The sequence below is a fragment of the Callospermophilus lateralis genome, chromosome 15 (assembly GCF_048772815.1).
Source record: "Callospermophilus lateralis isolate mCalLat2 chromosome 15, mCalLat2.hap1, whole genome shotgun sequence".
Lineage (NCBI taxonomy): Eukaryota > Metazoa > Chordata > Mammalia > Rodentia > Sciuridae > Callospermophilus > Callospermophilus lateralis.
Genome location: NC_135319.1, coordinates 19,736,795 through 19,747,380, shown reverse-complemented (window position 1 = coordinate 19,747,380; position 10,586 = coordinate 19,736,795). Strand labels below are relative to the sequence as shown.

At 38.5% G+C, this 10,586-nt stretch overlaps 1 protein-coding gene across 1 annotated transcript; it reads left to right on the top strand.

Annotated features, from left to right (window-relative positions):
• Nucleotides 1-5,813: 5,813 nt before the first annotated feature.
• LOC143638055 (olfactory receptor 13A1-like) lies at nucleotides 5,814-6,740 on the top strand. Its single transcript, XM_077105509.1, has one exon. It carries the CDS (start codon nucleotides 5,814-5,816, stop codon nucleotides 6,738-6,740), a length of 927 nt encoding a protein of 308 aa, XP_076961624.1.
• Nucleotides 6,741-10,586: the final 3,846 nt, after the last annotated feature.

The window sequence follows — 10,586 nt, the reverse complement described above, 5'->3', positions numbered from 1 at the left end:
AGAGAGAGAGAGAGAGAGAGAGAGAGAATCTTCTTTTGTAGATGGACACGACACAATGCCTTTATTTATTTATTTATTTGTATGTGGTGCTGAGAATCAATCCCGGGTCCCGCCCCTGCTAGGCGAGTGCTCCACCACTGAGCCACAATCCCAGCCCAACATTTATTCTTGAATGGCAACATATTCTCAACATTTCAGGAAGGAAATTCCTTTTTTACATATATTTTATTTTGTTGAAAAAAGAATTTTTGTTTGAGTTTCACAACTACAAGTAGAATTTTTCTGTGTAATTATTTCTCCTAATGACCTGTCTACAATGACAACTAGCACAGTTTCTAAAATGGATTTATATAAATTATCCTATTAAAAATAAAAATCATAAAGATAGGTATTATTATTCTAATTCTACCAAATGAAAACAGCAATTGGTATTCGAAGAGATAATGAGACTTACACAAATTTATACAGCTATTACATAACAAGAGTCAGACCTCAAAGCCATTAGTGAAGTATTTAGTTTATCTATTGTTCTGAGGATATCAACTCAGTAAAATTAAACTGCTTGACATGCCTATTAATATCAAATCCACTTAACTCTCCAGTCAAACAAATCAGCCAGTGAATCCACAAATATGTGTTAAATTATGTGTTAAGTACTAATTTATTTAGCCACTTTCCTAGGATGATAGATAATATTTAGCCTTTTCTCTGCTTGCTAATATATATATTCATTCACATAGATATTACATATGTGTGTAGGTTTTATACACATGCATGTGTGTGTTAGAACATTGACCAGCTCTTTTCATGTATTAGACGTTGTGATATTACTATTATTATTATTGTTGTTGGAATGTTTACATTGAAGGCAAAGTTGTTCTGATCTTAAAAAGCATTTTACCTAGAGTCTCAGAAAAAAAGGGAAACAGAAACAAAAGTTCATGTTATAATCAGAAGCTAATCATTCTTATTGTTTAGTTCTGTAGAGGTTGAGAGACTCATCCAAAATCACACAACCATTAGCTTTAAAGTTGAGATTTGACCCTGGGTCTGTAAAGACTCTGAAGCTCACGTTGCCTCCAAAGCTTGGTGGGGACTCCTGAATGTGACAGAGGCTCAGCAGGCAGAGTACCCATTTTCCTCAGAGAATCCGGGGTGATGTGGCTGAGGAGATGCTGTTAGGTCTGGATGGAATTTGCACAGAGGGAGAAGATACTGAGATAGGGAAAAAGAAGAAGTCAGGAGGTAAGGAAGCCAAGGTGTGAGTGAGGTCCAGCCAGAGGGCAGCTCTGTGATCAGGGGTGGGTTTTGCTGAGGAGCACCTTGCCCCTCATCTTCCATGGAAGGCAGCCAGGAGTCCTAGCTTCTGATCCACCACTCTCTCCCCAAGCCCTTGGTGTGAACACATTCCTCTGAGCACCAGAGCCCTGCTCTGGTTACCCTGAGTTGGAACAAGAGTGTGTCCTGTGTCTCCCCACTGCAGCTTATACCCTTTTCCCCCACGTTGGATCAAAGTTTGAACTGGCCTTTGGGTGAGCATCAATGACAGCCAACTCCCCAGGAAAAAGGGACTTATTTTAATTACCCCTTCAGGGTCCACTTAGAATAATGGCTGTGAACATCTCTCCCAAGTGTCTCCCACAGATAGGGAAAGATGTTGCTAAAGATAAGTCAAAATTTCACGGCAAGATCAGCTTAAATGTGAGAAGGAAAGCTATATCTGTCTAGACTGTGTCCCAGATCGTACACACTGAAAACCCCATTGTGGATGACAGAGAGAGGAAAGCCATATACAGAATCTTATTTAGCTCCACAAAGGTGAAATGATTTTTTCAAGATAGTTATGAATGTTCTGAAGATGACTCATTTTATTTGGTGTTTCAAAAAATAGAAAAAGTTCTACTAGTAACTGTGTCTGCTTAGTATAGGCTCTTAACCGTATAAAAGAACTGCTGGTTTTATTTTGCTAACCTAGAGCCAGGAATATTTGAATACTTTTCTATGACTATCATTACTGTTTGATGAAGGAAATAACAAGAGGCAATGAGATGCTCAAACTGGCTGAGAATTTAGGGTTTTCAATCCATATAAGTATAATCCACTATAATAATAATCATATTTTGTTTGCTATTTCTTTTTCTTAGCTCTTTTTATTATTATTATTTATTTTGACAGAGTTGGTTTTAGAGGGGCAATGGACAAATTATACAACAAATAATTTTTGGCCTGGAATCCCAAAGGCTTGGGATTAGATACTAGCTCCATAACAAATACTCTGTGTGACCAGGGTTAAGTCACTTATATTTGCTTTGACTTTCTAGTAAATAGGTTGCATAAGTTCAGCTTCAAAATACCTTTTAGATCTAAAAATGCACATTTAAAATTTTGAAATATTCTGAACTTCAATTTTCTGCTTCGTTTACAATGGAAATATATATCTTCATTATATAATAAAAAGGCAATGGATTTTACATGGTATTTGTGGGAATCTTTGAATCCTTTTAGAGATAAAAATAATGAAGTAATCAATTTTTCTTCATTAATTAAGTACATTGAAACAGTAATAATTCTCTAGTTGTGGAACCATGGAAAATAAATTGAAACTAACATAAAATTCCATGAAAATAAATTTTAGTCCATGTAAAATTCAATCTATTTTTAGGAAAAACTCAATTAAATAAATATTTTAAATTCAGGGATTTTGAGGGCACCTATTGTTTTTCTAAAGTGATAGAAAATCATCTATGATATATTTTTATTTTCTAGGAAGCTCGACCACCAAAATGTTTGATAAGTATAGAAAATAACCACTGCTTAAATATTCTGTGGCCTTGACTCTGGGGAGTCATTGTGTTTTTTGGATTTGAACATATACTTGTTGATTGTTTTCTAAATTATTTTTCTTTCCCTTCAGATCCTTGGTAATAACTTAGTGATGCTGGATGAGAATTAAAGCCAATGCCATAGGAACCTCAAGGGAGAAAGTCTTTGTTATTTTCAGCAGAAGGAATGACCGCCTGAGGTCAGCAGAGACTTCATGGTCACTCTCATGGAAGGAGGCTCGGTGTCCTGATTCTTTGACCTCCCTATTGACCAACTGGAGGAGGAGACCGTCTACCTTTCCTAGAAATCACAGTGAGTGGGTAATTCTCTGAGGGCTAGTTTGTTTCCTGAATGTGAATGGGTTTTTGAAACTTCCTTGTGCCCAGCACCTGTTAAAATCCTTCATTTATGCAGCAGATTCATTTAGTTTTTTTTCTAAGCTCACTCTAGAACTGAGTTAAAAGAAAACACTTGGTTTAAAGTTTTCTGTATATAATAGGTCTTCCGTGCCCAGGGATGGCATACAGCAGACCTGGCCCATGAATGCTCTTTAGATTTAGGTTGGAGGCATTTGTCTTCTACAGGAACTACTTTTGCACTACGACTCTGGTTTGTCCATGATATGTGTTGTGGGAGTGCACCATGGTAACTGGGGGACTCAGATGCTTAACATCCTACAGAGGATATTAGTGGGAAGTGGAGAAACATCAATGGAGTGAAGCCAAGTCTTCCTTTCTAGCTGAACTCTGCTGTTTGGCCTCAAGGTGGTCCCTGGTGATAAACAGGAATCACGCCCTGGGTCTTTGGTAAACAGCAAAAAAAAAAAAAAAAAAAAAAAAAAGTTATTTCTCTAGATCCAAAACTCAAACTGAGCAAAAGTAATTATCCAGTTTTGTTTTGTTTTGTTTTTTGTCTGTATGTGTTTTGCCAAACAAAAATGAAATCAGCTAAAGCATTTTGTGTTTATTTTTATTCAACAATTTTTTTGAGCTGTCCTGACACCTTGCTCCTGGGGAGACACACAGATGGAACCCTGGTGTCTCCAACAGTTGTTCTAGGTCATAATAATTCTATGCTTTTCTATTGAAAGAACAATTTATATCTTATAAAAAGTGATGTGACCCAAATTGTAGGTGATGATTCTATAAGCCTCTTAATGTTTTAGCAGTAAAAGCATTTTTTGAAGTTTGACCAAAATTGGAATTCTGAATTTAAAATGAAAACTTTCTTGACTCTTAATGAGTAGAGTTGAAAAGGGGAAAGCAGATGTGGTACCATGCTGATTTTATCTTAACACAAAGTGTGCACTGTCTTGAGAATAGAACTCAGAATAGAAATACACTGTTCTTTAGCATTATTTCAGCAAACATATTTGAATGCCAGGCACAGTTTTGGGGTCCATGAAGACTGCTAAGAGACAGATGGACACCCCCAACAACCTGAGAGAAAGAGCTGGGTAACTTGACCAAGCAGTGCAGTTTAATGCATCCTAGGAGACAAGTCAGTCTAGAATTCTGAGAGGACACAAAGGAGACAAGTCAGTCTAGAATTCTGAGAGGACACAAAGGAGGGAAAAGTCCTTTCTCCCCAGGAAGGAATGCTTTTAAAGGAAGGGACCTATGATCCACCTGGTTAATGAGAAGGAGGACATTTCTGATTAAGAGACTACAAGAACAGATCCAAGAAAGCCCACTGTGGCTAAGTGCTGTCAGCTGTGGTTTTGTGGGGTTAAAGATGGGTGGGAAGAGAGGCTGAGAGGGAGGTATCTCCAAAAGGACCTGAGGGGAGCATTTACTCTGTCAGCACTGAGGAGTCTCAGAAGAATTGTTAGAAGGCTTAAATGACACACCTGCTTTTCAGAACGGTCATTAATAGAAAAATAAGAAAACAAGTCGACAAAAGCAAGGAAGGTCAATCATAGTCCATTCCTATGAATCAAGCTCTGGTCTATCACTCACTTGATTTGTGTGTGTGTGTGTGTGTGTGTGTGTGTGTGTGTGTGTGTCTGTTTTGTGTGTGTAATCATTTTAATAATATTCATGCAAAAAAGTTATATATGATATAGATTTTACCTATATATTATTCTTAAACCCAAAATGCAATCCCATTGTGCACATTTTTTCACTCTGTTTTTAAAAGTATCAGTAAAACACTTCTTAAGTGCCATTTTATAACTGCAGAGCATTATATTGTGTCAATGTATCATAATAAACTTCCCTTTAAGAGTATAGATTGCTTTCAAATTTTCAATCATAAACAGTGCTGCTCTCACAGCTTGAAGGTGTTTTATATTATTTCCCTAGGATAAATTTTCAGAGAGAAAAATTCTGATTCAAATGGAACTTTATTTTTGTATGTTACTATTGAAATACAGTCTTTTTTATTTTGAATTGTGTCATTGGAATTTTTTTTATTTCCTCATTTTTATTGGTGCATTATAGTCATACATATTCATGGGATTTGTTGATACACATTCATACATGCACACATTATAACAATATAATTTGGCCAATATCACTCCCAAGCATTTCCTCCTTCTCTCCCCGCCTCCCACCCCTTGATCCCTTTCCTCTACTGATCTCCCTTTGATTTTTAGGAGATCTACCCCCACTCTTGTTTTCTTTTTGCTGTCTAGCTTCTGCATATGATAGAAAACATACAGCCCTTAACCTTCTGAGTTTATTTCACTTAACATGATGTTTTCTAGTTCCATCCATTTTCTTGCAAATGCTATAATTTCATTTTAAAGGCTTTTTTCTTGCACCCTTACATGCTAGTCAGTGTCTTCTTTTTCTAACTTTGTGAATTCATAGATGATAAGAGATGGATCATTGCTTTAATATGCATCACTTTCAGGTAGAATGATGCTTTATGAGTAAACTTCATTAAGATCTCTCACATCTCTCTGTCTTTCTCTAGTCCTGAAATCACATGAAACTGTGGATGAAGATTCTCCTGATAGTCCAGAAAACCCTCTCAACCCAGGGACCATGAGCAACAAGACAATGGTAACGGAGTTTATCCTGCAGGGCTTTTCAGAGCACCCACAATACCACGGACTCTTATTCAGTTGTTTCCTCTCCCTCTACTCAGTGGCCCTCACAGGGAATGTCCTCATCATCTTGGCCATCACCTTCAACCCTGGGCTGCACACCCCCATGTACTTTTTCCTGTTCAACTTGGCTACTATGGACATTATCTGTACCACCTCCATCATACCCAAGGCACTGAAGGGTCTGGTGTCAGAGAAGAACTTCATATCCTTTGGAGGCTGCATGGCACAGCTTTATTTCCTCACATGGTCTGCATCCTCAGAGCTGCTGCTCCTCACGGTCATGGCCTATGACCGGTATGCAGCCATCTGCCACCCACTGCATTACAGCACCATGATGAGCAAGGCATTCTGCAGCATGCTGGCCACTGGAGTGTGGGTGCTCTGTGCCTTCAACACTGCCATCCACACAGGGCTGATGATGCGTTTGAGTTTCTGTGGCCCTAACATCATTACCCATTTCTTCTGTGAGGTTCCTCCACTGCTGCTTCTCTCCTGCAGCTCCACCTATGTGAACAGTGTCATGATTGTCCTGGCTGATGCCTTTTATGGCATCTTAAACTTCCTGATGACCATTGTGTCATATGGGTTCATCATTTCTAGCATCCTGAAGATGAGGACTTCAGAAGGGAAGCAGAAAGCCTTCTCCACCTGTTCATCCCACCTCATTGTGGTGTGCATGTACTACACTGCTGTCTTTTATGCCTACATAAGCCCTGTGTCCAGCTACAGTGCAGAGAAAAGCAAGGTGGCTGGGGTGCTATACACCATGTTGAGTCCTACCCTCAACCCCCTCATCTATACTTTGAGAAACAAGGAGGTCAAAGCAGCTCTTGCGAAGTTCTTCCCCTTCTTCAGATGTTAATTTGTGTTTTCAGAATTTCTTTTTCATGGAGGCTATAGTTTTAGTGAGAATTGACCTTCCTGTGTGTGTGTGTGGCGGGGGGCGGGGGGGTCCTATGAGGAAGTTTCTGGACTGAGGGTAAGCAAGCCCGTCTCTTTCACCCCTGCAGAATGTCTGCATAGATGGGCTCAGAATTCTTTGTCCCTAGATTGGCTGATGGAAGACTGGCTGGGTTTGTGCCCCCAAATTTGTGAGACATGGGGTCTCATGGTCTGACTCCAAGGTGCTTAGTTTGCAGGGAAACAAATCTTCTTGGGAGAGAAAAAATGCTCCTAGTGTTTTAGGATTATAGAGTATGAAAATCTTTTTTTTCTTTTCTTTCAAATGTACTATGTTCAAAGTGTAAATTCTGAAATCACACCTAGAATATAGGTGTATGTGCCTAAGCAGAGTTAGCAGGAAATAAAAAGTCCGTAGCAAAACTGTCAGACTGAAGAATTGCTTTAGAGTGACCACTAATCTCTAAGAAAACTTCTACTATCTTACATCAAGTGCTTCCTCTTGAGACCCTTCAACTTAAAAAAAAAAAAATAGAAGAATTAGTTTCTTACTGTAACATGAACTTTTGTTTCTGTTTTCTCTTTTTTTTCTCACTGAGACTCAAGGTAAAACTGATTTGTAAGATCAGAACTTTGCCTTCAATGTAAAAATTCCAATTTCAATATCTGATGTGTGGTTCATATAACTGGAAAATTGCCCAAGATTTCTCACACCTTGACTTTGTTCTCAGACCTTGAGGATCTGACCTACTTCATTGGCCTGGAGTACAGACAGCGGATATGATTTAGCTGTAAAAGGAACATCTTAAGAAGGCACTGTTTTCCTCAAATCATTTCTCAATAAAACGGAGTGGACAAATTCTCTGTGCTCTGTTCTATTAAAAAAAAAAAAACTTTCCTTAAAAAATCTATCCTTTTTATTATGATGACAGAAGCAAAATGTGAATGTTAAGCTGTATTTCTGGGATTGAACAAAAACATACTGTTGCCTGTTTTAGGTTGAAGCTGAGAGAAAAGTTACCTATTTGACTTGGAAGGGATAAGTTGTCTTTGATCCTTCAACCAGTATTCTCATTATCTTTTATAAGATGCATATTGACAGGGGGCATGAAATTCAAGAATTTAATGAACTGTGACTGATAAATAGTTCATCCTACCTCATTGTGGGATTTTCCCCAATTACGTGATGAAGCCTCGGCTGAATTTCCAGTTACCATAGCTTTGAAAAATATCAGCAAGGATTCACTTACTAATACCTTACTAATAGATTTTCAACATGCCACAAGGAATATTTGTTGCTTTATTCCTCTAAGTTTCTTACAATTTTTATGGTTTCTACATTGAACTATTGATTTTTAAAAGTAAGGAAGTACTTGGATAAATACTGAGAGTTTAAGAGAGATAAATAAAAATATGACAAAACAGAAATATGAGATTTGATCTATATTCTTAGAAAGCGGTTTGCCCAGTTAAACAGATACCAGCACCCACATTATCAAGTATGCAAAGAAAACACACAGAGAGTACTGCAATTCAGTCATGGAGCAATGGTGCTCTAGACGCTCAGAGAGGAAGTATGAGTGTGGAAAGAGTCCTGATCTGGAAGGAGGAAGACCTGTGTTGGAGTCCAGACTCAGCCCTTTTGAGCCCTAGTTTCCTTATAAGTTTGATGACAAAAACCAACCAATGCTGCCTGAAGAAAAAGATTTAAAGTGTTATCAAGACATTACTGTTGGTGAATGATCACTGAAGGTGGGAGTGGCTAAGGAAGCCTTAGTGTCACAGGCTGTGTGCCCTGCTGACTCAGAGTGTCTACAGTGGCTGGCTGGGAAGGGTAAGAGAGGAAAAGCATGTGGGACCTTACAGACAGGGGATGTTGACCGCTGTAGACCTGGATCTCGAAAAATGATCCTTTGATGAGACGCCATTAGGGTGCATAAAGGAGAAAACATTCCAGTAACTGTAAAAAGTAGATCTTATGTATCTTAGGAGTCGTTGGGCTGATGAATGACCCAACTCTACTCAGAGTCCAAATGGGGATCTTCCCCTGCAGAGATGGACCGTCAGCCTTTCATCCTGAGTGCTCTACTGGTTCCCCAAGGCCCACCTTCTTTCAGACCCAACACTTTTTTTCTCACTTCTCCAAATAGGTTCATTTGAGTCTTTCGATTACTCCCTCTTTGCTCTGCTTCTTTTGTTCTTTGAAGCCCTATATGAGCAGCAGGCATCTCTGTAAGCTATCTTTGTACAGGTACATCCCTCACCACTGGATTGCTGCTTTGCTCAGTGTCTGCTTCTTAGAAACATGTGTGTCCTTTTCCTCCAAATGGACCTAACAACTAAGACCATTGTTTTTTACACATCCTTTTCTAGGAACTGGCTCCAATAACCTACCCAAGACACAAACTTCCTTTAACTGAGACAGAAATGAGCTCTGTCTCATTTCTTAAAACTTATCCTGTGACAATGCAGACAAACTCATGGCTGGTTGCCATTGACTTCATATTAAGTCTTCAAAAGGCACATAAAGGAGGTGACAGAACTTCCATTTCACCCATATCTATACTTTTTGTCTTTGATAAGTACATATCAGTCAAGGAAAGCACATCCTTTCTTGGAAAGAATCCCCAACCTCAAACCTTGTTTTGGTCTTCCTCACCAGCAGAAGTCTCTGAGTGGTGGAAATAAGATTGGTTTTCCAGAACCAGCAACCACACAGTGATGGGCCTGGCTGATGCAGACAGGATATGGTCTGCACTGTACCCAGCTCCCTGTCTCTAAGCATGGAATAAGAAAAGGTTCTGGACTCTTGAAGGCAATATGTCCTTATGCTGACTCCATGTCACATTCAAGAATCAAAGTGTGACTAGGCAAGCACCTTACCACTGAGCTACATGCCCCAACCCTTTCTTTTTTGTTGTTATTTTTAGATATATATGACAGTACATTGTAATTTGACATTTTATACATACATGGTCTATAACTTCTCATTCTTGTGGTTGACATGCTGTGGAGTTTACTGGTTTCGTATTTATATATGAACATAGGAAAGTTATGTCCAATTAATTCACTGTCTTTCCTATTACTCTTCCCCTGCCCTTCATTCATTCTCCTTTGTCTAATCCAATGAGCTTCTATTCTTTCCACCCCATCTCCATTATTGTATGTTAGCATCATCCATGTATCAGAGAGAACAATCAGCCTTTAGTTTTACGGGATTGGCTTATTTCACTTAGCCTGATAACTCTCCAGTTCGATGGATTTACCAGCAAATGTCATAACTTCAGTCTTCTTTATGACTGACTAATATTCCATTGTGTATATATATATATCACCTGCGTAGGCTGTGGATTGGATTCCCAGAACCACAAAAACAAACTAACTAACAATAACAAATGAAATCTCATTTTCAGCCTATAAAAATCTTATATTTGGAGTGAACCCTTATACAAAGTCATAACAGTATATTATGACATCTAGCATTCTATTTGTTATTATTTGAAAAAATAAAAATATCAGCACTCTTAAAGTGTGACTAGGTCCTGTTTGGGAGTGAGCCAGCCCCATGTCTTTGGCAGACCAGGATTCACCATGTATCTGATTCTAAACTTCTTACTACTGAGTTGTGTGTTCCCATATTCTGTCTTTTCCCCCTTTAACACTTAGACTATGAGAGATGAATCAAAAGAATGAGACAAATCAGAAAGCTTCTTTTTTTCTGATTTATAATCAACATATGTGATGAGATAGTACTATAAAAGTTTGTTTTCCAAAATGGAGCTTTCACCTATATTTACTCTATTAGACA

Excerpts from the sequence above, each read along its gene's own strand:
- LOC143638055 (XM_077105509.1), top strand. The coding sequence starts at position 5,814 with ATGAGCAACAAGACAATGGTAACGGAGTTTATCCTGCAGGGCTTTTCA.